The sequence below is a fragment of the Monodelphis domestica genome, chromosome 5 (genome assembly GCF_027887165.1).
Source record: "Monodelphis domestica isolate mMonDom1 chromosome 5, mMonDom1.pri, whole genome shotgun sequence".
Classification (NCBI taxonomy): domain Eukaryota; kingdom Metazoa; phylum Chordata; class Mammalia; order Didelphimorphia; family Didelphidae; genus Monodelphis; species Monodelphis domestica.
Genome location: NC_077231.1, coordinates 228,019,584 through 228,045,368, shown reverse-complemented (window position 1 = coordinate 228,045,368; position 25,785 = coordinate 228,019,584). Strand labels below are relative to the sequence as shown.

Genomic DNA, 25,785 nt, shown 5'->3' with positions numbered 1-25,785 from the left:
ATGCTGATGTAAGGATGGAGCTGGCTGTGGGAGGGCTGGGGCCGCTCTGCAGGCCTGCTGGGCTGGGAGGTGCTCGCCGCAGAGGATTGGGTTTCACCATCAAGGGGGGTTGAGGGAGGCCCAGATAAGGGTAGCTTGGGGAAGGCAGGGAAGGTCCCTGGGGCCACAGACAGCCATTAGTGGGGTATGGAGGGGGAAAGTAAGAGGAGGGATGGCTGTTAGAGACCAGAGGCGCCAACAAGAAACCGCAAGAGGCCAGGGAGGGTAGAGGGAGGGGAACTCCAAGCCAAAGTGGAAGCAGGCGGGTGAGGACCTCTGGGACCATTCCTGCCTGTAATCAGCCACTCACAAAATGTAGGGGAGACCTTTGGGCCACCCAATGGCCCCTCATCCTCAAGAGTTTCCCTTCTCCAGCGCCACCCCTCCTCTAGTTCTTTTTCCTCAAGCCTCAGAAACACGTTTCCTATCCCGAGGAGCAGAGCCAGGTACTGGCCAGTTTAGGAAGAGGCCAAAAGCATCCTCTGGACCGGTCCAGGGCTTCCTTGGCCTTAACTCCATGGCCTCCTCGCCCCAAATGCTTGACCCATATGCCACCCCCTCCTATTCCTGTGCTAGGTGACCGCAAGCCGATCAGAGACACTCCCTGGCATGAATGGAAATATGGGCAAAGATGACACTTCCCAAGGAAATTGCCTACATTTCCAAGAGACCCTCCTGACGCTTGCACCCAAAGGATGCCTCATTGACATCGGGGATGTTAGGCCCTTGGAAAGGCGGGGGTGGGGTGGTAGAGATTTGGGTTAGGGCAAGGAGGTCTTTGCATTTTTCCGGATCTTAACATTTTACGGGAGCAGAATGGGATGTCTGTGATAAAAGATATGGATTTGGGCAACTGGAGCAAGGTCAATTTGAAGGGCAGGATAAGAAGGGAAATGGGGGCACGTGACCATGGCAGCAACTTAACAAGCTGGGCTCAGCAGCGGACTTGGTGGTCACAAGTTGGCTAGTATGAATTCACCCTCCCTAATGACTTATTTCGAGACACCTGCCACCTTCTACCTAGGTGACCTTGGCCATGTAATTTCTCTTCTTGGCACTTTGATTTTCTGAGGTGGAGGATGAGATCTAATCCATAGATTAGGTTCTTCCTTAGAAGGTTCCTTCTAGCTTTAAATCCTTTGATTTAAAGGTAACCTGTTATGAGAGACAATGTAGGACTTGGAGTCAGAAAAATCTAGATTCAGATTCTGCCTCAACTATTTCCTAGTTATGTGACCTTATATGGGCAAATCATTTAACCTCAGTTTCCTCATCTTTATTTTTATTTTTTTAAACCCTTACCTTCCGTCTTGGAATCAATACTGTGTATTGGTTCCAAGGCAGAAGAGTGGTAAGGGCTAGGTAATGGGGGTTAAGTGACTTCCCCAGCGTCACACAGCTGGGAAGTCTCTGAGGCCAGATTTGAACCTAGGACCTCCCATCTCTAGGCCTGACTCTCTGTCCACTGAGCTACCCAGCTGCCCCTGGGGGCAGCTTTCTCATCTTTAAAATGAGGTTGGAGTTGAGAAGACCTGGGTTCAAATGTGGCCTCAGATATTTCCTGGCTATGTGACCCTGATCAAGTCACTTAACATCAGCTGCCTTCTGTCTTAGAACTGATACAAAGACAGGAAAGGGTTAAAAAAAAATGAGGCTGGATTTCCTTTCCAGTTGTAAAATCTATGATTCTATAATCCTCTACTGAGGTCTCTGACAAAGTTGGGAAGAAATAAAAGAACCGCTCCGGGTACTTGGGTAGTGGCACTCTCAAAAATGAATGAATGAATGAATGAGTGAGAGAATGAATGAATTTTTTAAAAAACACGTTTTGAACACTCCATATGTGCACAATACTGTGCTAAACCCTGGTGATGCACACAGGAAAATAAGAAGCTTTTAAAGTGTTCATATTCCAAAAGGGAAAAAACAATATGCATAGAGGTTTCATTAAGCTGCAGGTCTGATGGAAAGGCCTTGTGGTCCTTAGGGTGCTTCAGCAATTCATCTTCTTTAGTGTGATTTCCATTGATAAAACCATATCCGCTTCTGATATCGAGCCATTTAAGAGTGCCAAGAATTTTGGTGGTGAGGCCTTTCTGGGTCCCAGGAGCTGTGACTGCTGAGGAGGCAAGGACTGTAGCATCTTCAAAGCAGAGGATGTCAGGGGCCATCTCCCCCAGAACTGATCCCCTGGACAAGGGATGGCTGCAGGGGTCAGGCTAGAAGCAGGGCAGGTGGTCTGAGTGGTACTGCTACTCTACATTTTCTTGAATCTCTGTCTGGGATGTCTCTCCAGATGGAATTGAGTAGGAAGGATCAGACCTAGATTGTAAGGGCTGGGATAAGCCAGTGGATGAAGCTAGGTGGGGATGGGAGGGCTGGGGAGGAAAAGCTGCAGATCTGGAGGCTTGGAGAGATGAGACTTTCTAAGAAGGAGACTGGAATGTACTCTGAAAACATATCACATCCGAGGAGAGGGAAAAGTACTGGGAAAAGGGATCTGTATCTAGTGGTATAGTGGAGAGTGCTCGATTTAGAATTAGAAAGGTCTGGATTTCAATCCCATTTCTGACACCTTAGCTGGTTCATCAGGGGCAAGTCATTTAGTTGCTAATTCTTGACAATAGACCAGCCTGTTAATGATTCCTCCACCTGGAGAAGTGAGAAAATTGGAACACTAATGCACAGTGGAGTTGTGAACTAATCCAGCCATTCTGGACAGCAATAAATGTGCCCCAAAAGACTAGAAAACTTTGCATACCATTTGGCCCAATAATCCTACATCTGTATCTCCTAGAGATTTAAAGAAAGAAAAGGGGGGAAGAACCTATTTGTACAAAAATATTTATAGTAGCTCTTTTTTTTTTGTGGTGGCATGGAACTAGAAATGGAGGGAATGCCCATCAATTAGGGAATGGTTGAGTAAGTTGTGTATATGATTGTAATGGAATACTATTGTGCTATATGAAATGATGAGGAGGAGGATTTCAGAAAAACCTGGGAAGACTTACATGAACTGATGCAAAGTGAAGTGAGTAGAACCAGAAGAATATTATACACATCAACAGTAATAATGTATGAACAATTGTGAAGGATTTAGCTTTTTTCAGCAATATATAATGATCCAAGATGATCCCAAAGGTCTGATGATGAAAAAAACTATCCACCTCCATCAAAAGAACTGATAGAGTCTAAATACAGATCGAAGCAGAACAATGTTCTTTATTTTTTTCATGGGTTTAAAAAAAAGTCTTCTTCCCTAAAATGATGAGTATGGAAATATTCTTTGTATGATATTTTATATGAATTTGTATGAGAGCACATGTGCAATGGGGAGAAGACAAGGGAGGGTTAAAACATGGAACTCAAAATATTAGAAAATGAATGCCAAAAATTGTTTGTGGGAAAAAATACATTAATGAACATTAAAAAAAAATTCTCCTCTCACCAGACCACTGAAATTCCTCAGTGTTTCGGACTTGATATAAAAGTCCCATTTCTCCAAAAGACCTTTTCCAGTTGACAGCCCTTCCACTCACCACCACTACCACCCCAAGCAGACCTGACCCTCCAAGTGCGGCAGGCCCCACCAGGTCAATGGCATATGGATTTTGGAGACAAAGTCTTAGAGGCAGAAAGGGGTGGGGTCTACTGGAACAGAGGCAGATTCTCTTATGGGGGAGGGGCTGATATATTTTCTTTGCATCTTCAGAATTCTTTTCCTTACAAATAATAAGTCTTGAATCTACCTACCTGAGCTTGGTAGCCTGAGAAATCAAAGCTAATTCACAGCCATTTTCAAACCCATCAATGCAACCACAAACCATCTCTATTTCTTGTGCAAGATTTTCTTCTAAGGAACTTTCACTTTTATTAAGGGATTGTTTCATTTTTGCCTTTGTAGTCCCAGTACTACAAAGGGTGTTTAATAAAGACTTGCCTGATTTTCAAAACAATTCTGTGAGGAAGGGGGTTGCTAACCCCATTTAACAGACAGGAAAAACAAGGCTTAGGGAGGTTCAGTGATTTGCCAAAAGCAAATTAGTGGCAGGGGCCAAGGTAGCTTTATCCATTGGTTCATATTGATTTCACTGATGAAATGGAGTGGGAAGTAGGACTTTGTAACAAGTCCAACCTAATTAAATCTATTATCCATACTGGAGGATGCAACAAGAGTCCAAGAAGCCAGCCGGTGTCAGAATACACTTATGGACTGCTGGGAAACGTCCAGCTCATCGCTCTTAGATTGAAAACCTCATTGCTGGAGCTGGTAATCTAGGAGCTGCAGATTGCTGACAGCTGCATTTTTGGAGCTAGGAGGGTGATAAGGGAGGAGACTCAAAGGGGGAGGAAGAGATTCAAAAACAAAGGAGATAGGAAAACACTGGCTAGTTTGCAGAATAGGTTCCACAGATTTCTAGATTGTTTGAACTGGAAAGGGACCTTCTGGCCTAATCTCTCCCTTTTAAAGATGCGAAAACTAATATTTAGAGGAAGTGACTTGCTGAGAGGTAAGGAGGGTATTGTGCTGGATGTGGAGACACCAGCTGGGTAATCCCAGACATCTATCTAACTGCTCTGAAGCTCAGTTGCCCCACCTATGAAGTAAGAGTAATAATGCCTGTAATGCCCATTTCAGATAAATGCTTTGCAATGTTTAAAGTGTTATACAAATATCAGTTATTGTTGCCCAGTCACAATGTCACTGCAGCTTGAAGAAGGGTTTCTGGATTGCTAATCTAGTGCTCTTTCCTAGAAAAGCCCCCAAATCTTGTGGTAGCCCAATCCAAAGACATCTCTGGATTCTGCTGCTCAGGTCGTGTGCAACCCTGAGCAGCAGTGAGAAGACAACCATCCAAATTATTAAGGTTGGAATCAGAGCAGTTTGGGAACCAATTATGGTCACCCTTTAATATGCTGGTGTCTTCTACATTCTCCTTTTGCAATGTCTCTTGCATCTATCCCTTCCTCTTTAGTCACCTTATTTTGTTTCCCCATCCCAACCCCAAGACAGCTAGTAGAATGTTCACTGAACGTTAATGGAGTGATTTCATGACTTGGGCCAGATTTTTCAGATGCCCCTGCCTAGGCAGGATACTAGATGGGTCTTTGGCTCCTATCAGTGCAGGTGTAACCTATCCATCATCTCCATCTGTCATGGGCTGAGGGTCCATTCAAGGTGCTAAATATTTTCCTCTTTTTCTCTTGATGGAGCTAGCCAGTAGGGCACAAAGTGGTTTGCCTTTCTGGTTAACATCTGTACTCCGCTTCTCTCATTTAGTCTAGGGCTGGTAATAAGGTGTTGTAGACTACAAAGATTTTTTTAAATGGGCCTTTTGTTTCCAGGAGACTCTTGAGGTCATTAAAAGCACTCCACAATTCCCCTGGGACAGCCCAGTTCCCTCTGCTCCTGCTCAATTCTAGACCCAGCTTCATCGTCCAGGCAGTTTGAAGGAGGGAGGTCATGAACAAGTTCAATGAGTTGTGCATGCAGCTCTGTGTCATGTGCTTTGGAAAGTGCAAATACTTAATGAATTCTTTTGAGCGATCATGAAGTTCATTTAAGAGGCTCTATAAATGTATTGATTAGCTTTCCTGATTTTTCCTCCTCTTATTAAAAAAACTGCCAGTGATGTAAAACATGTCTATGAAATACATATATGTATATACATGTACATATATTTAAACTCTTAGCTTCTGTTTTAGAAGCAATATCAAGTATTGATTCCAAAGCAGAAGAGAGGCAAGGGCTAGGCAACTGGGGTTCAATAACTTGCCCAGGCTCACATAGCTAGGAAGTGTCTGAGGTTTTGAAGCCAGGACCTCCAAGCCCCACTCTTAATCCACTGAGCCACTTAGCTCTAAGAATTTACTGAACAAGACTAGAGAATAATGTGACACAATTTAGAACTCATTACAAAAGCCTAGCAGATTGGCCAGCTCTTAGGGAACAAAGGTCTAGATGGCTTAGTCACTTAAGGCCAAGTTGTCAGTAGCATATCAGCCCAATCTTTATAGTTGGGTATGGAAAAAAGGGTTATTGGTTTTTAACTCTGCCCACCCCCACCCAGATAATGGCCATAATTACATCATCTCCCAACTTGGAAGGAGTTTTGCTTGGGGACTGGCCAATTCTTCCATGTGTTTTTTTTTTTCTTCCATGTGTTTTAATGCTCAGTGATCAGTAAAGGGCACCTGGGTGCTAAGGGAAGATTTCAGATGAGATGATGTTTGTTGGTCTCTGGGGTAACCTCATCAACATGGGTTGGAGGTGGGAATCACAGATGTGTGTGGGATTGGGCACCTTAATTCCTACTACTCCCATACATAAACTATTTTTTCTGGTTGGACTGGTCTTCTCCCTATTTTCCTAATGCTTCCACAGGATCCCCTAAGCCTCTTTATCTGCATCCCACTGGATCAAACATTCCACTTTCTCCATGTGTACTTCCTGGAGCACTCCAGGCCCAGGACATTCTTTCTCCCTCTTCTGAACTCCTATGGCCTCCATTCAAGACTGATCATGCATAGGCTTGCATTTAATTGTTCTTTTGTCTTTCTTCTTAAAAAAAGTCCCTTGGCAGTAGCAATAGGTATTCCTCATTCTTATAGGATCCAGAGTTATCAGCACAGCTTCTGGTATTGAATAAGCATTCAATAATCGCTTATGAACAGGATCCTTGCAAAAGGGGAGACAATATAAAGCTGGAGTGAAGTGGGGGAAGGGATCCCCAAGCCCACTTTTAGGATGTTTGGGGGCTAAGAGTAGCTGCAGGTGACATTGGTCAATAAAAAAGGGCATAAGCTCCCCAAGTTTGGACTGTTAAAGGGTGAATGAATATGAGAGGTGGGAATAGTTTCAAGGAAAAGAAACTATACTGGTTCTAAACAGCCAAGGTGTGTGCTTTCTGAGGAGTCTTCAGGGATAGTCACTAGGAGGTTCAGATTGGGGAAACAGAAGAAGCCTCTTGTACAAAATGACTTGTGCAAAGGACTTCCCTCCAACCAGTCAAATGATATCTGAATGGAGGGGATGCGTGGGGGAGCACAGGAGGTGGTGACCAGGGATCAGGAGAAAATTATAGGATTAGATCTTTTCCTTCTTCTCCAACAATGTGGGCTTGTTCAAGATAAATCCTGGAGCAATTCTGTGGGACTTAAATACAGAAGAAAATGTGATCACTTGTTTATATGGGGATGTGATTTAGGTTTTTGGTTTTAAAGGATTGCTCTTTTATAAAAAGGAACAACATGGAAATGGGTTTGAGTGATAATGTGTGTGTGTGTATAAACCCAGTGGAATTGCTTGTCAGCTCTGGAAGGGAGAAAACTTGAATCATGTAACCATGGGAAAAAGAAAAAGATAGATCCTGGAGGAGAGAAAGATGGGAGGAAGGGGAGCTAATGTAATTCAATATATTCCCACTATTTCCAGAAATTCCTCAGGGCCTGAGGCATGGGCATTTGAACTTAGAAGACCAGCAAGATGCTCACCAAAGTAGCTGAGACTTGAGAAGGGACAAAAAGGAACTAGGTGGGAGAACAGAAGGTAGTAAGAGGGAAGAAAGGGAGGGATAATGGGGGCCATGACACGATCTCATCCCAATAATACTCCTGTAGTTTTGATAGGGGAAAAGGGAAGATGCCTGGCTGGGAAGAAGGAAGCTGGGCCCTAGCTCCCTTCCATCCCTCCAGCTGGCTCTAGCCCAGGGTTTATTTTGAGTACAGCCATAACAGCAGCAGCATCCTGTACTCCCTTTGGCTCTGCTGATAGTCTCCTTTTCCTATCAACCCCTTTCTGGGGCTTAGTCAGTGCTCTGAACTCTGCTCCAAGTTCTCAGACTTTGGGGGTGTTCAAGCCCTGGGCTGGCCAGATACCACAAGGCCAATTTTCAGGGCCTCGGGCGACGGTTATTATAGCCTTGAGTTTTTCGAGGATCAAACCATTGCGATGATGAAGAATCTGGGTTTAGTAAGAGTGGAGGCAAAAAGGCCTGACTCTTGACGAGCTCTGTGTACAGTCCACCTTTTCTCATGAGTTCCATGTGGGTTCCAACCTGAAAAAATCAGGAACACAGTGAGATAAACAGTAAGTTACTCTGATCCTTAGGGGGTTCGGGGAAGCAGAAGAGTCCAGGAAGGGACTCAATTCTTATAAGTTCCTAATCTTATCACCTTCAGAGTCAGCTGACAGTCAAGGACCCAATATAACAGGCTCTCTAATTGGAGAGATTTGGGCAGGTGAATCAAAAGAATCACCTGAAGGAAACAATCCTATAAGATTCTTGATTCTAAAGAAAAACCCAGGGGTGATGCCCACCTTTATTCAGGACCTGAGCACCCAGCACTCCCCTCCTCTAACTCCTTTGGACCCCAGGTACCAGAGGAACCTTCACAGCCTCAGCCCCATGTAACTTTTGCCCAAATTGGAAATTCCTTCAAGTCCTTTAAGTTCTGTTGGAATTAACAGCAGGAAGAAGGGATAATCTTAGGGCCAGCTATAGACGTCTTCAGTCAGCTTCTACCCGAGTCTGAATAAATATTCAGCTTCATAGTTGCACTTTACAGCAACCATTATTTTTACTCCTGGCCCCGGGGCTTTGATTCTGTGTCCTGGCTTAGTATTTTGGGGACCTGTGGGGTCTTGGTATCTCTGTTTTCCTAGACCTGGCGAGCTAGTGAGCTAGGTGTGGTAGAAGTGAATGATGGATTTGGGGTCAAGAGGTCCAAGCTTCCAAACCTTGTTTTATATTCTCCATGTGACCCAAGAAAAATTACATCATGTCTCGAGGCCTCAGTTTCCTTATCTGTAAAATCAGGGGAACAGACTAGATGATCTCTTGCTAATTCTAGATTCTATACTAGATCTAGACTCAAAGGTCATATGGATATTGAGATTCAGTGCCCCACTCTCATCTGCCTGCCTCAACACCTTGAAGTTAAAGACATTCAAAATTTTCTTCCTCATCTATTATTCTATCAGTCCTACTTAGAGCCACCTCACAGGATAGGCAGGCTCTTAGAATCTCTGTTTCAATATGTTTTGTGTGATAATACATGTATAACCCAGACTGAATTGCTTGCCAGCTTGGGAGGGGGTAGGGAAGGAGGGAGACAGATAGTTTGGATCATATAACTTCAGAAAACTTACATGGACATTTGTTATTACATGTAATTGGTAAAAAAAAAAATTAGTTCATTAATTAATTAAAAAAGAAAAGAATTATCTTTGTTGAAGGCACAGAGGTTTAAAGTGATATGTAAAAGGTCGTCCAGCTAACCAAGAATGGAGCTAAGAACTCAGAGCTCTCAATTCCCACTGTAGTTGTCTCCCCATTGCTTTCTACTAACACGTTACCTGGTGTTCTCCCACCACCCTCCTGCCAGTTATAGGAGGGATAGCTCCAGCTTTCTTAGGTTCACCCAGCCCGGGCTAAGTTTGGGCCTCCCCAGGCTTCCCCTATAATCTGTCCTTCCCTCTACTCTTCCCAAACCAGTTACCAGCTGACCTCCTTGACGCAGCCTTGGGCCATCACAACAATTTGATGGGCAGTCCGGACTGTGCTGAGGCGGTGAGCGATGACTAGCACCGTGCGGCCAGTACTGGCCCGGTCCAGGGCTTCCTGTACAACCCTCTCGGACTCCCCATCCAGTGCACTCGTGGCCTCATCCAGGATCAACACCTTGGGCTGTTTGATAAGGGCCCGGGCAATGGCCACACGCTGCTTCTGGCCCCCCGAGAGGGTTGTGCCTCGCTCACCTGTGAGGTAGAGGTGGGAGAGGGCACAGAGAGAAGAAAGGTCAAAACGCCAACAGATATTGCTTCTGATTGCATCTCTGACCAAAGACAGCACTTAAGATGGACCAGCTTGCCATGACTCCTTTGCTTCTCTCTCCAACCAGATGGAACACTTGAGAGTAGAAACTGTCTTCCTTCTCTTATTACTACCTCTGATAGCAACTAGCCCAAGGTTGAGTACTCTGTTGTGTTGTGATGTGACTTCTGACTGTATCATTCCAAGGAACCTTTTTGGGTCCCAGACAAGCTCCTGTTTCATCTTTTTTATTCAGTTTTGAAATGTTCTGCCCTTGAAGTGGTACTGGGATGGGGGGGGGTGCCTAAGAGTTTATGTAGGTTTATAACTTTTGGGGCATCATTTCAGATTGCTTTCTAAAATGGTTAGATCAGTTCACAGTTCCACCAACAGAATTAATGTCCTCATTTTTTCACATTAACATCGCTATTAGGTTTGTTTCCTAAGGTGATCAGGGAAAAGGAAAAAACAAATATATGTTCTAAAACATTTATAGCAGCTCTCTCTGAGATGGCAAAGAACTGGAAATGGAGGGGATGTCTATCAACTGGGGAATGGCTAAACAAATTGTAGCATATAATTTTGATGGAACACTATAAGAAATGACAAGGAAGTTAATTTTTAAAAAATGAAAAGACTTGAAATTATGAAGAGTGAAATGAACAGGCAATCACTGCAAGAGTATACAAGAATTATCAAAACTATATGGTACTGGCTAAGAAATAGAAAGGTAGATCAGTGGAACAAAATAGACATACAACAACCTTGTACTTGATAAAAGTATGGATTTAGGGATAAGATTTGGGATAATATATCACTATTTGGTAAGAACTGTTGGGACAACCGTAAAGTAGTTTGGCAGAAACTAGGTGTCAGTTGGGAATGGCTAAACAAATTCTGGTGTGATTGTGAAGGAATATTATCGTGCCATAAGAAGCAATGATGAGTAGGCTAATTTTTACAAAATGTGGAAAGAACTACATGGGATAATGAACAGTAAAAGTGAGTAGAACCAAGAGAACATTATACACATCTATAGATTTAATACTTGAAATATAACTTGGGAATGTGAATGTTACCTCCAGAGAATGAATTGAGAAGTGGAAACATGAAAGAAAAAAATTATATATACATGTCTTGTCTCCCAGATGATGCTTTCTATGATCTGAGGACAAAAGTGAGGCTGAGACACTTAAAAAAAGAATGTACATGAAAAGTGTTTTACAGTGAAGCTGAAAGGTGAAGTGTTTCAGTGATCAATCTTAGTCCTAAAGATGAAAGGAGGAAGGGTAGCTCACTGCTCCTGGTAGATGGGTAGAGAAATAAAGGTGAGGGGGATAATATTAAGTACTTGTTACTGTCTTGGCTTGGTTGGTTTTGCTTTATTTTCTTTGTTAGAAAGGAGGGAGGGCTCAGTGAAAATGCATGTGTGAGAAGGGGTGGGGGAGAGATGGGGTATGTGTTGGGAAGGAGGGATGGAGGAGGCGATATATCCAGGGATAGCTCAAATAAATGTAAAAACAAAAGTTAATGATACAAACTATTTCTTTAAAGATGTGAAATGATTGTAGGGCTGGGCATGAGAACTAGACCCATGATTTCACTGGATGAAGGAGCTCCCAGGGAGGAAATTATCTCTGTAACTTCTATCCTTAGAGCTGCCTGCCTAGAGCATTGAGAGGATATAAGTAATATGTTTGGGTCACTTAGCCAATATGTGCCTGAGGAAAGACCCAAGCTCAGGTCTTCTTGGCTCCAAAGCCAGCTCCTTATCCACTCTGCCTCTATCTAAAAAAAAATGTTTTTTTTTTTGGCTGGAATTTATGTAGCAGGTTAAGTTTGCAAAGTCTTTTACAAAGGTTGGCTTAACTGAGCTTCATAAAAACCCTAATATAATTGGCATTAGGCTAGGGGTCAAGCGACCTGTCTGAGGTCACCCAGCTGGTGAGTTTCAGCACAAGGTTCCAACCTCGGTTTGCCTACAGAGGGTCTCGCCCACTATGTAAACTTGTTGCAGTGCTGAGAACTCTCGCTCCTCATGAGAGCAGGATTCTAGGATGAACTGGAGCATCCTGAGGCAAAATTGAAAGAAAGAACTTGAGCCCAGCAGATGAGCACAAAGAGACTTTCATGTTAAGCATGGGCTGGAATATATTCAGTTGAGAAATGATCCCAATCACCCCATTGTTTGGGAAACAAAGGAACACATCCATTGTGTTCAAGTTGCTGCAGAAAATGGTATGAAGGGGCTGGACATATGCCTCCCAAATGGGAGAGCACCTCACCAAATCATTAGGGGCCTCTTCGGTTTGTACTTTGGAAAAAGGATGCCCCCTGAGCAGTGCATTTGGAGCACTGGCAACACATTCAGCTTCCAAGTGACCTTGATTGGATGACTAGGGGGCCATTAGATCTGATATTCTCTCCCCGGGATTTTTTGGGCAATACACTGATCCCATTTTTAAAATTCAGCTTTTGTGCCGAGTGCCATTATGTGCAACAATTTAATTCAATAACTATTTGAGTGCCTCCTTATTATGTACAGGGTACATAGTGGGAGAACTTCAGAACTGACGAAGGAGCTGGAGCAGGAGCTGATTTGAGACTGCAAAGTTCTTGAAGGATTAGACTGGAAGAAGGAAGTTTGCTTCCAAAATTTCTATTTGCTCCCCTGGTAAGCCAGACTGCCCTTCTCCTTTAGGTAAACAGATAAAAAAAAGATGGAAGTGGAGGAGTCTCAAGTCTCCTAGAAAGGAAGGTAGACAACATTCTCTTGTCTTCAGGTCAGTCATTTGCTCCTCTTAGTCCACTAGGATGCCCTTTCTAAAAATCCTATCTCAATTCCTTCCTAATTCTGTTTCAGCTCTTGTACCGTGGCCTCTGGTGTGATGAAGATCCTACTTAAAGTCCTTTGGTGATTCCAGTTGTGTTCCCAGACTAAATCCTTCAGTCTCCCTGACTTCAGGTTAAGTAACCTCATTTCTTTGAATCATGGCTTTTGTTTGTTTGTTTTTTAGTTCTAATCTGATATACTTTTGAACAGTTTCCAGATATTTCTCTGAAGCTGGGGATCCTAGATCTGGTCAAAGAACTGACAGGATATGATTACTCAGTTTCTACATGGTTTATTTGTTTTTTTTAAATGCAGTCCCATGGCCTGGCTTCTTCAATGACAGCCCTACATGGCTTAGGATTCACTTGGGACTCCTAGATCATTTTCAGTTGAACCAGTTCATGGGTCAATTATTGTCTATGTGGCAGGATTAAGATTGTTCTTCTCAAATATTCCTCTCTGCCCTTGACCCTTCAAATCTTTTAGTATGGTTTTGGAACTTTCTTCATGGCCTTAGCTGCCATGGACATTGTGACTCTGAGACAGGAGGGCAAGTCCAATTGTGGATAGAAGGGAAGGACAACAATCCTACTTACCTACAACAGTGTTATAGCCGTCCGGGAAGCTGCAAATAAAATTATGAGCATTAGCTTCCTGGGCAGCCTTGTAGACTTCTTCATCAGTGGCATCCAGCTTCCCTAGGCGAATGTTCTCCATGATGGTCGTAGCAAATAGGATGGGTTCCTAGGGAGTGATGAAAGATCACTGAGGAGCTCACTGTCACTACTCCCTTCTCAAGGCTCACCTGTCCCTACCCCTCTGGCTCTTCTCCACCCAATGGTTTCCCCAGAATTTGTTGGGGTTGACACAGCTAGTAAAGAGAAAGTATTTTGGCTATGATGGGACTTAAGAAACTCTGAAGTAGCCACCTGAGGGACAGGATGGTTAGGGTCAGTTAGAACTATAAAGATCTGGGGGTAGAAAAGCAAGGTCTATGAAAGATGGCAGAGTAGGGGGATGACCTTCCATAGGGGCATGGCAGGAATGCTGGGACTCTGAGAGGAGTCACCCAGTGGGGATCCTTTCTGTCTGGTTCCCACCGAGTTGAGGTGGAGTTCAGGCACTAGATTCTGGCCTGGCTGGCTTATCATCACATCATTTACAAGATACTAGGGTAAAAACAATCAATGTCTTAATTCTAGCACCTTAAACGCAAATCACTGCCTGTAGCCATGAGGAAGGAGTCCTAGGGACTGTGGCTAAAGCCTTAAGGGGTTGGCCCACAGTAAATATAGGGAGAGAGCAGTAATGTGAATAGAATGCCAGGCCTGGAATTGGGGAGTATCTGGGTCAAAATCTGGCTTCAGACTCTTTCTAGATGGGTGACCCTGGGCAAGTCACTTAAATTTGTTTGCCTGGTCTTTGCCCTTTGAAGTTGTTAATAGGACAGAGTAAGGATTAAAAAAAAAAAGTATATATGGGGGAAAAGTTTGGGACAGTGATTTTACTGATATAGGCACCTTCTAGACAAGGAAACTAACTTCTTCTATCTAGGCAGGTGTGAAGATTAAAATTAACTCTCCCCTGATTATAACCATGTGAAGATTAAATTGTAACCCCTGCCTATTTTTAGAACATGGTACTTAAAAAGTTAAGTATGGAGATCTGCCCATTTTTAGATTTAATCACCAAAGGTACAAACACCCCATTTCACACATTGAGTGGGGGAGGTCTGTGACCCACGTGTATGAAAATGGGTCAGAATCGACTGACTACCTTCTGGGCAGTCCTAAAACAAAGCATCAACTGTGATTGGCAGATGTAAAATTAGGGGAAGACACAGGAAGTGACACAAGAGAAAATGTCTTTAAAAGGAGCTGTTATTTCCTGTGAGTCAGTTCTTCATTTTTTGGAAGTGGAGACTGGAGGAATTCTTCATTCTTTGATCTGCTGACTGGACCTGAGACCCTGTTCCTTGGAACTGACACTTAGCACTTAGGAGCCTGAAAGAGTTGCCCAGGGTAGAAGCAACAAACATGTGGTCCATAACACTCAAACCAGATTAAAATGTCATTGGAAAATATTCAACTATTAATAAATAAAAATACAATAAAATATAGATGTGTTTTCCAAGTCAGTGTGCAGCCCACAGGTATCCTTCTATATGCTTTAGTGGCTCCTTTTTCTTTTTGAGTTTGACTCCCAATGGTCTAGAGCCCTGAGAGGTTAAGTGACTTGCCCAGGGTCACACAGCAGGGCAAGTGAGGGGCAGGACTATTGTGAAGCATAGGCTTTCTCCAAACCCCCTGTCAGGAACTGGCTATTTTGTGATATAATTTCAAGGAGCCCAGAAAGCCTCCCTATCCTCTAAGACACTTGTTCCCTGGAGACTGAATGGGATGAAATCTTTCATTCCACAATGAGAGAAGACATAAAATACCTACAGCCCTGGGAGAGTGAACACAGGGCTTCCATTCACTTAAACGTGTAAATGACTGAACCTGAGATTTTTCTGAGAACATTTTGGAAACAGGGAAAAACAAGAGAATATCATCTTTCTTAAGGGACAGGATCAAAGAGGGTGCGCAAGAAAGAGCCAGGCTGAGCCAGGATTTCGCATTTTGGGAAGTGGCAGGCCATGATGCGAGAATCACAGCATCAGTGATAACTGTTGCTTCTACCTTCCTGGGTTCCTCACTCCCAGCCCTACTGGTTTAGCCTCTCACTTGGCTTATGAAGCCAATGACTTGACCACGGAGCCAAGATGGATCTAGGTTTCGAAGGTCCTGCTCATCCAAAGTCACTATTCCTTCTGTGGGGTCATAGAACCGTTCAAGCAGGGATGCCACTGTAGACTTTCCTGGGGAGACAGAGGTGTTAGGGAAAGAAATTAGGAGGTCAGAAGGCCCTTCTTGGGAAGATAGGGATATAAAAAAAGCCTCTGAGAAGTAGTCCTAGATTGGGAGTGAGGACCCGGGCTTTCAAGAGGAATGGGAGATGAGACATAGGATCTACCTCCTGAAGAACGTTCAGGATGGTTAAAGGCTAGCATCTACTCACCTCCCCCAGACTGTCCCACAAGGGCCACCATCTGGCCAGGAGGCAGCTTCAGGTTGAAGTTCTTGAGCACAACAAAGTCTGGCCGTCGGGGATAACTGGAAAAGGGAATGGGGGTAAAAAGTAGACAGGGGCTCTAAGGGTCTCAATAATCCCCATCAGAAAGGGAGCAGAGGCCAGGTGATGGAAAGATCTACCTTTCTCCAATGACTCTATCTATACAAGGGAGTTAAAGGAACCCAGGAAATAATCTCTCACCAAAAAAAAAGAGAAAAGCCATTGTGACTAGAACCCCAGAATCCCCAATCACAAAGGCCCCTCCTAGGAGAAGCTCTGCATACAAAATGCCTCACCCACTGACTATTTCCCCTTCTCTGGCCCTAAATGTCCCACATGCTAACCTGAAGGAGACATTTTCAAAAGTGATAGCGCCTCGGAGTTCAGTCTGTGGAATGCAGCAGCCCCCATGCAGTGGAATGTCCGGGACCAGAGTCATATACTCAAAGACCCGGGCCCCAGAGCTAAACCCTCGAACCACCTATAGGGTGAGATATATAGGAAGAGATCAGGAGGTGGGGAATGGGTGAAAAACAGGTAGTGAGGGGACACCAAACTCAGAATCCATAATCTCTCCCTAGGGAGAAACCCATGTCACCTCTGTGTCTCAGAGATGCTGATGCCTCTGGGGGATCTGGCACAGGTTACTATTGCTAACATGGGTCTTCCTTACTTTTCCTTTTCCCCTTAGCCAGACTAGAGAGAGTCAGGTGTGTCTGCTTCTCCACCCCCCAACCCCACAATGCCAGGGCTTTATGGAAATGATCCAGACTTCTTAGTGTCCAACAATAACCTCACACCTTGAGATCTCCATGACTCCACTTCAACTCACCTGACCAAACAGAACAGAGAGATTGGCCATGGACCTGTAGGGAGAAAAAGAGAAACAGAGAATGGCCAAGTGAGGTGGGAACATAACAACCACATCATATATCTATAGTCCTTACTATGGGCCAGGCATTGTGCTAAATGCTTTACAATAATTATCTTATTTAATCCTCCCAATATCCCAAGTAAGTAGGTGCTATTATTACTCCCATTTTACAGATGAGGAAATTGCAGCAAAGAGAAGTCAAATTACTTGCCCAAGGTCTCACAGCTAGTATTTGAACTCTGAATCTTGGCCCAGGGCTCTCTCCCCTGCACTACCCAGCTGTCTCACAGGGGCAGAGGCACAGAGCAAAAAGGTAAACACTGATCAGAGAGGTTGAGCTGTCATCTGGATATGAAGAAGTGGTGCTGGAGATTGGAGGGGTTAGAAATGGGAAAGGGAATTAAAAAAAAAACACTTGGATGATGACGGGTTGGGGTGCCCCTAAGCTAAAGTTTCAGAACTCCATGATTTTACTCTGTGCTGTGATTTGTCTATTATATGGTGCCTCTGTATGCCGTGCCCCCATGGGCCCCAAGGCTATCCCTTTGGCTGGATTTTGGGAGAAGGGGAGAAATGGGAAGGAAGTGGGTGAAAGTGACACAGTGAATATTAAGGAGCAGGAGTAGGAGGGTGACTTTGTGGGTAGGAAGTGATAAACAAGGAGTCATAAATCAGCAATTACTCTGGACAGGAATCTGGATGTCCTCAGTCCTGGAGAGTGGCAGGTCCAAATTTCAGAGAAGGACTGACTTCATTAAGGGCAGCCAAACCCAGTGATTCCCCCAGGGGGAGGGGAAAGCTGAAGAATGGCTCATGGAGGGGAGGAGGTATAGAATCTGCCATGTTTCAGGTGATCGAGAAGAATCTCTTGAATAAATGAAGAGTATTTGGCAGGAGGGAGGGACGAGGGAAGAAAAAGACTGTCCTCTAGACTAAGTCAGCAAGCTATTAGGGACATGGCAAAAGCCCAGGGCTCCTGTTTCCTTAGCATCTTCGGTGAGTGACCTTGCTTTCCCAACAGGATGATCAATAGAAATAGGCAAGGAAATTTCCCACAGGGTCCAGCAGGGGGAGTAAGTTTCCAGCTGCCTGTCCAGTAGCCTCAGTCATTCAACACATCCTTAGCAGAGATCCAAAGCTGCAGCTTTGTTCAAAGGTGGGATGAAAAAAGGCCCTTGGCTTCTCCAGCCAAGACTCCAGTGTGTTTGCCCTTTCTGGGCCTTTCTCATCCTTTCTCTGGAACCACCCTGGCTCTGTTCCCCTCCTCTGTCACAGACTGCTCAAGTGCCTGCAGAAAGGGGGTGCTTCTTCCACCACCAAAACCTCCCCTGACTAAAGAGAACACAATAGTTCTGCTCAAGGCATCTAAGCACAGCTCCGTAGAGACTGACTGACAGTAGTAGGTGAGAAGAAACAGAAGTCCCTAGTCTACAAGGCACTGGTGAGAATAGGGGCCTAGCTCTGCAAACATGGGTCCATTTGTCCATTGAACTCTTCTTTGATGTTTTGGAAGAGGACCCAAGTATGTGAGAAAAGGAAATGGGGGTGGGCTCGAGAGGAAGCCACCAAGGAGATGAGGTGGGCTGGGATGGGGCTGCTATGTCCCAGGGAAGCAAGTACAGGCCCAGTTTCGGGGATGTTCTTCAGGGGAGAAAACAAGTCTTTGAAATGCAGCAGCAGATGCCATTTTCAGGGATTATCAGAATAAATCTAGAAACCAAGCCCTACACAGGGCAAAACCAAACCTTAGCGAGATTTAATTGGTGGCTTTCTACAGTCAGATAGTTGCACAGAGAAGAGAATGATTGGTTCCTTGTTACTCTGGGCAGCAAAACTGTGGGATTATTGGGTAGACATGAGAAGGAGTTAGCTTGGGATCCACGTAAGGAAGAACAGCTGAATAACCAGAACCGTTCAACATAAAATCAGGCAGCCCAGAAGGCAGTGATCTTCCTGGCACTGGAGGTACTCACACAGAGGCTGTTTCTGGCCCTAGGTGAAAGGCTAGATTAGATGGCTTCTAAGGTCTCTTCTAAGTTTTATGACTCTGCCTGAATGGCAGCTGTGTGTTAGTCTTCCAGAAGAAACTCAGGGTGCCTAGCTAAAGAACAGTACCTGCCACTGACACTGTGAACCATGAGATTTCGCTGGGTCTAAAAGACAAGCGGTGTGCATACCTCCACACCTAACAAAACAAATGTGGTGTTATGTGTCCTTTTTCCCAAGGTAAAGCTCAGCTTAGGATGGGGCTGGGCAGGGGGCCCACATGCCTAGCTCCTTAGTTGACCCTCACTCACCTCTGAACAGTCTGTGAGGCCACCAGGAAAGACATGAGGTCCCCACCTGACAGCTTGTCTCCTGCCACCAGAGTGCCTCCTATGAACAGTGTGCCCAGAACCATGCCTGCATGGGGGACATTGGATGAGAGGTCACCATAATGTGAGAACAGACAAAAGGTTTTCTGACAAAGTGGAATAAACACTGAGCTAGGGAAGACTTGTTCCTAGCTCTGCCACTGATCTTGGGCAAACCATCCTCCAGGACCCCGCCTTGGTTTCCTTATCAGTCAAATAAAGAGGCTGTTCTATAGCAGGTCCGAAGTTCTTTGATTCTAAGATTAAATAGATTGCCCCCCTCCCCATGATCTTCCTCATCAACCCTGTGAGGTTTCTGACTATGCCCAGACAATCCTACATGCCTTTCTCCCTTCCTTAAGTGTGTCACTCACAGTTGAGTGCAATGCTGGAGAGCCCCTGGAAGATAGCGATGCCTCTGCCCAGTTTCTCTGCCAGCCGGCACGACTCCTCCAGCTCTGCTCCATAATGCCTGGGATTTAGAAGTGGGGAGAGGAGAATGTACCCCACTACCAAGCAGGGAGGCCCTCCCCACCCACCTGGTCCCCTTGCCTCTCTGGGACTCACTCTTGTTCCTGTGGCTCCATGGCAAAGGCCCTCACAGTCCGCACATTGCCCAGGGCCTCATCTGCCACACCTGTTGCCTTGGCAATCTGCAGGGAGACCAGGAGTTAAAGCCTGGGGAGTGTCCGACATCTACAAATGAGTTAGTGGGGAGAGGAGTGTGGGAAGAATGAACAGTCAAGGGTAAAGCATGGGGAGGAATGGGTGTTAGGAGTGAGTTAAGGGAGGGTGAGGGGTGGCACTGGTACCTGCTCCTGGGACTTCCGAGAGAGCCTGCGGAGGACAGAGCCCAGCAGGGTGCCAGCCCCAACCAGTGTAGGAGTGACTAGCAACAATATAATTGTGAGGCGTGGGGACAACAGGGTCAGGGATACTAGGCAGCCTGCCAGCTGGGTACAGCTTCGGAGACCCTGGGAGGAGAGAAAGGAGAGGAAATATATGGAATCAACACCATCAGTCAAAAGCATTTAGTAAGGGTCAGCTGGTTAACTTAGCTGATTAGAACACAGCTATTGAGGCCAAGGTCACAGGTTTGATTCCCAGTGATGGCCAGTAAGCTTTTTTGTTCTACAGCCATAAGCTACACCCTTGAACTCTCTACCAGCTGTCCTGTAAATATCTACCATATTTGGTCAAGGCAGAAGAGCTTCTGAATGGATACAAAAGGATATGGAAAAATTGATGCAAATTCAGTCCCATAAATAGTAAATTAATTCAGAGTATACAGTAGCCTATGAACAGGGGTTCAGCCAAAAAGACCTTATATTAGATTTACAGCACATATTTCCATGTTATAGTAGGTGCTAGCCATTATCTAAGGATACAAGTCAGTCCTGATCACAGACCAGTGAGTACCTGCCCTCTAGGAGCTCACAGCCTAAGCATAAAAGAGACTCAGATCTGAGGAACATTCTTGACATGCTAGATCTGTATAATGAAGAGGGCAAGAACAATTAGCTTGAGAAGTCCTCACTGCAGATTAGCAGAGACCAGGAAAGCCCCTGCTCCTCATCTTCTCCACCTGGTAGGTTTCCTGAGGGTGGGATTTCCAAAGCAGTGAGGAAGAAAGTGCCCACACCACTTAGACACTATTTCTGGCCACAGCTTTCCTTCTTCCTTTTCCCCGAAGGTAGACCCCTTGTTCTACCAGCTCTGGACTTAGGCTCACCCACAGGACTGTCTAGAGTCTCCCTCAAAGAGGGCAATCAGGAACCCCTGACCTGGGAGATGACAAGTTTGAAGGATGACTTGAATTCCTGCACATCAGATGTTAGTCGTGCCACCAGTTGCCCTGTCTTTTTGTTGTCAAAGAAGGCAATGTCCTGTCTGGAGGAATAAGAATTGGATCATCTATGGGGTAAAGTCCTACACTAAAGTACCAATGCAAAGCACCTTGGTGGGCCCTGGTCTCCATAATCAATCAAGAATCACCATAGATTCTTAAAGTCCCTGTTAAGTAATTGATGGGGGAATGTCAGTAGCAGGGAGACAGGACCAGGGTCTGCCCCAGGAATGAAGGGAAGTTTGGGAAACAGAACAAAGGCACAGATCCTATGACAGGAAGGGACTTCAAGAGGTAACCCAGCTTGGTCTCTCAGTCTCAGAGAGGTAAGGTTTCCATTTTAGACATGAGGTGACTGAAGGGAGGAGGTTAAGCGATCTAATTAATATAATGTAGCTAACATATGTCAGAACCAGAATTAAAACATAGGTTGTTTCTTGGATTCTAAAATATTCCTCTTTCCAAGTCATGGGACCTCCTATGCCTTCAGCTTGGAGGAATAGCCTTCTTAGACCAGAAATGTGAGCTTCAGAGCCTGGGAGAGGAAGAAAAGGCTCCAGCCCCAAGACTCAGTTTGACAGGAATTTTGGAAGTCAATTTACTGTAAAGTGGATATAGGAGTGTCAGAATCATAGCTATTGTATAACTACCATCACTAACTGTGATCCTGATTATTTCCCAAAGTATATTCCCTTTGCCCCCTCTGTGTGTACTTAGGGAATTAGATTTCCTTTCTTCCCAGGTCTGCTTATCACCCACACCCACAGTCACCCCTCCTATCCAGCATTACCGAAGCAGGCAGCCAAACAGTTCTTTCCGAATATCTCTGGCCATTCGTTCCCCAAGTTCTGACAACAGTACCAGGTACCCAAAGGTCAGTAGCCCCTAAGGAGAAAACTAAAGATGAACCATAGAGATCCACTGAAGCTCCCCTAATTTGTTCTTGACTGATCATAGCTCTAGATCCCTCCCCGAACCCAGCCATTGTGCAGCCCCAAACCCAGAAAATACTTATTTAAGGCAATATACTTTACAATTGATGGTTCTGAATGTCCCTCAAAGTCTTCCCTACACTGACTTCCATGGTACCTGGATGCAGTAGAGGGTGAGCAGATGAACACCAAGGCCTCGGGTCTCAACCATGAAGTTCCCGAAATGATCCCGGGTGTATTTTCCCACAATTTCCACAAGTTGGCCCAGGAGCAGGGGAATATGCACATTCACCATGGCTGATCCCAGGGCTAGCTGGGGTTAGGGTAGGGGGAAAAGGAGACAACTTAGTAGAGGGGAATCTATGCTTCTGTGTCCTTGACAATGACTGTCTAGCTGCTCCTGCAGTCTAGTTTGGTAGATTCCAGATACCCTACTTCTTCCTGTTCCATGCATGGTCCTTGCTCCCACTATTTCTGTGGACCCATACACACTGGGTACTCTTCTTCAAAGACTCAGTAAGGTTTCTAACACTCTTTCTCCCAACTGACTGAAGTCCAGCCTCCCTGGATGAGATTCTCTACTCTATCTCTTCTCTTTCCATTCCCTTAAAATAGGCTCATTGCTACCATTCTCCCTGGGTTTCTAATGTAGTAACGGTGGTGGGATGTTATAACCTTATGTCTTCTCTCTGGGCAACCCTCCATTCTGACCCAGGAATTCTATCACATGACCCTGTCCCTATCTCCAGCAAAGATGGAAGAATGGGGTGGGGATGGGGGAGACCTCACCACAATGGCTGCACACAGGGCCAACAGGTGGGGCCGAAGAAAGTGCCAGAAGAGGGCCCAATTGAAGCAGGGCTCCTCTGGTGGGGGTGTGGGCTCCACAAGGGACAGCTCCTCTACCTCACACCGCCCCACAAGGTAGAGGCGGCAGCCCTTGCTTAATATCATCGGACCCAAGAGTAGCCCCCCAACCCAGAGAAAGGATCCATGGCGGGGAGCTGGGGGTCTTCTGGGTAGGCACAGCCGGAGCCGGGCCAGGGCCCGAAGAATGAAGGAGCCAGTGCGGCCATCCAAATGCCTGTGGGGAGAGAGTGGTCATAAATCAATCAACTAACCAGGAGTATAGTCCCTGCTGAGACCCCAGATCTGTGCCTGGCACCAGTGCTAGTTGACACTTTCATGGAGGATGAAAGAAAAGATAAGATATGGTCATTTTCATCAAGGAGCATGGGAGATCAGCCCAGTTGATGAGAAAAACCACACACATATGAATAAAATTCAAGAACTGCAAGAGAGCTGATAATGTTCTTTTGTGTTCTCTATCTCACTCCATTGCTCTTATTGAGCACATGGATAGCTAACTTCCCTTGTATCCCTTAGCCTTCAGGACCCTCACAATTTTAAAATTAAGATCTTAGAGGTCAAAGCCACTGTTGGAAGCAAATTTCTCTCTCCATTATGTCACCTTTTTAAAAGTCATCTCTCAGTGACCTGGAGGTCAAAGTCCATTGAGTGAATTCAGGTATAGATAAGCCCTAAGAGAAAGGAAGTTAAAGAACCAAGGAACCAAAGAGACAGGAAACTGATTCCACAGGCACTGCCTCCCCCTAGGTGGCCCAGGCAAATTAAGAAACTATGGTTGGTTCCTGAGATATGATATGTAAGAATGAGTGGGGGGAGAAAAGAGTTTTTAAGTGGGCACCAGGTGGTCTTTGGGGTCTTCTGGATGGAGCGTAGGAGAGTTGAAGGAACCATTGTTGGAGTCAGCCACAGGTCTATCATGGCGGGCAATAGATTAGAAAGTTAAGTACATCTCTACCTCTTTCCTACCTTTTCCTCTCTTTACTACTCCTATTACTTTGATTTAATAAAGTTATTAAGCTACTATAAGCCTCATAATTTTAATTATTATACTACTTAGGTCATGTAGACCAATCCCAAGATCTTAAATGAGGAAACTGAGGCCCAGGGAGGTTGAGTTGCATAAAGTCACAGTTAGAGTTAGGGGCAGAACCTGACTTGTCCAATGTTTTTTCTACTCTCCTATGTTTCTCCTCCCATTCCATGTGGGCCATTGAAAAGATAGGGCCCAGAGGAAAAGGAAAAGACACTATTTCTCCTCTATTTTGTGATAAAAGAAAAAGAAAAAAAAACCCTTAGTTAGAAAGTTGCATGGTGCTTTGGAAAGCGCATTGGGCAAAGGCTCACAAGATCTCGCTTCTTTTTTAAGTTTTGTTACTACATTCAATGTGTGACCCAAGACAGACCATTGATCTTTGTGTCTCCATTTTATTTGTCAAATAAGAATAATGCTATCAGCCCTACTACCTCACATATTTTTTTGAAGGTTCAAATAAGATAATGAATATGAAAGTACCTTGAAAAAGCACAAACCACCAATGTGAATTTGAAGTGTTATCACCATTAACCAGGGCAATACTGAGTATTGTCAGATATATGCTACCCAGCTTGAGTTTCTCTTTGACAGAAACCTAGAGATGGTGGGCTCACCTCTTCCTTGCCATTCTAGTTCATTTCTCAACTCCCTCAGCTGCTTTCAACCTTTATATTGCATTGTCTATTATATATGTTATATTAATTATATCTGTAACATAATAATACATTATATTGCACGTCATTGGAGTACATAACGCAAATCTGTGGCAGAGTCAAGCTCTGTTATTCTCATTCTACTTTTGACAGAGCTGATGAGCAACCTAATACTATATATTTTATAATATATATTATATAACATAGCTCTTAAATATATTTGCATATAGTTATTGAACCCTTCTTATTCCAGTTTAAACAATCCTGACTCTTTTGCTCTTTCCTCATCAGGCCAATTTTTGATCCCATTAATAATTTACTATGGCTCCTCTCCAGCTTCTCTCATATCCCTCATTAGCTGGTCTGGAGGCCCAGACTTGGGGCTCTAAAGAATTTAGCTACTGCCAAAGAGAACAGAAGGATTACTTTTTGGCACTCAAGCATCATGCTCATTCCTCTCCAATCCAATATCAGGTTGGCTTTTGGAGCAATGCCACACCACTGACATCTCCTAGGCATCCTGTTGCCTACCATGCTTCTCTGGCTGTTGCTTCCTGATTTAGCAAAGAAAGGTCAGTTTTTTTTTCTGTTGGTACCTTTCTGTCTATGTGCCCAGCTTTCTTGGCATCCACCTTTGTCTCCCTAATAGAGCTATTGTGAGAAGCAAATAATGTTTGTGAAAGAACTCTTTTGAAAAGTTTAGAACTCTACAGGGATGTTGAGGGTTTATTATTTTCATCATCAAGTATACTGCTTCACGGAGATATTGTGTTGATTTCTCAGAATCACCTCAGCGTGTGGTTCGTTAGCTCTTTACATGATAAGAACATTAATGTGCTACCCAGGCCAGATTCCTGAAAAGGGGCAGCAGCAGCTCTGTCCCTGGGCTGAGGCCCTCTCTCTGAACACCCGGAGATCTCGGGCTCCACCTGGAGCGAGGCTACGCTGAATTCGACTTTTGTCCCCTCAGGTCTCGGGCTCCATAAAGGCAGTGTAGAGACCCGTCTGCATCTGAGCCCTCTCCATAAATTATTAAGTACGTTTCCCCACTAGATGACACATTACACCCAGAGCAGAGGGAGCCTACATCTCCCAGCAGTCTCGAGCAGGACCGGAAACTACATTTCCAAGGGAGAACGCTCGCGGAACCGGCAAGCCACCGGCCTGCTCCAAGCCGGGCGCCCATTTTTACCTGACGGCTGTAAACGTCCGGGACCGGAGAGGCAGCAGCAGCGCTCCCCGAATAGGGCAGCCCCGAGTACCGACCCGAAATAAGTGAACCAACATTTTGGGGCAGAAGGATGGAAGCAGCCAGCTGTGGCGGTTTCACCCGTGTCCCGCTGAAGGCGCCATGTTGGTTCAGCCCCCTTCCCGACGAGCCTCACGAGCCTCAGTTAGGATTGGTGGAAAGAGCTTGACTTC

General features: G+C 44.9%; 1 protein-coding gene and 1 long non-coding RNA gene across 2 annotated transcripts; one reads left to right on the top strand and one right to left on the bottom strand.

Moving 5' to 3' along the window:
* Window positions 1–7,659: 7,659 nt before the first annotated feature.
* Window positions 7,660–25,756, bottom strand: ABCB8 (ATP binding cassette subfamily B member 8). Its single transcript, XM_001371418.3, has 16 exons — window positions 25,556–25,756; window positions 22,597–22,891; window positions 21,965–22,120; window positions 21,666–21,760; window positions 20,814–20,919; window positions 19,842–20,003; window positions 19,597–19,682; window positions 19,404–19,501; window positions 18,973–19,078; window positions 16,634–16,667; window positions 16,146–16,282; window positions 15,748–15,842; window positions 15,414–15,547; window positions 13,284–13,431; window positions 9,549–9,799; window positions 7,660–8,096 (listed from the first exon to the last, which is right to left on the bottom strand). The coding sequence occupies exons 1-16, from the start codon at window positions 25,648–25,650 to the stop codon at window positions 7,932–7,934; spliced, it is 2,163 nt and encodes a 720-aa protein (XP_001371455.2). The 5' UTR covers window positions 25,651–25,756; the 3' UTR covers window positions 7,660–7,931.
* Window positions 20,003–20,984, top strand: LOC130454615 (uncharacterized). Its single transcript, XR_008912349.1, has 2 exons — window positions 20,003–20,617; window positions 20,698–20,984. It is a non-coding gene; the product is annotated as an uncharacterized LOC130454615 (long non-coding RNA).
* Window positions 25,757–25,785: the final 29 nt, after the last annotated feature.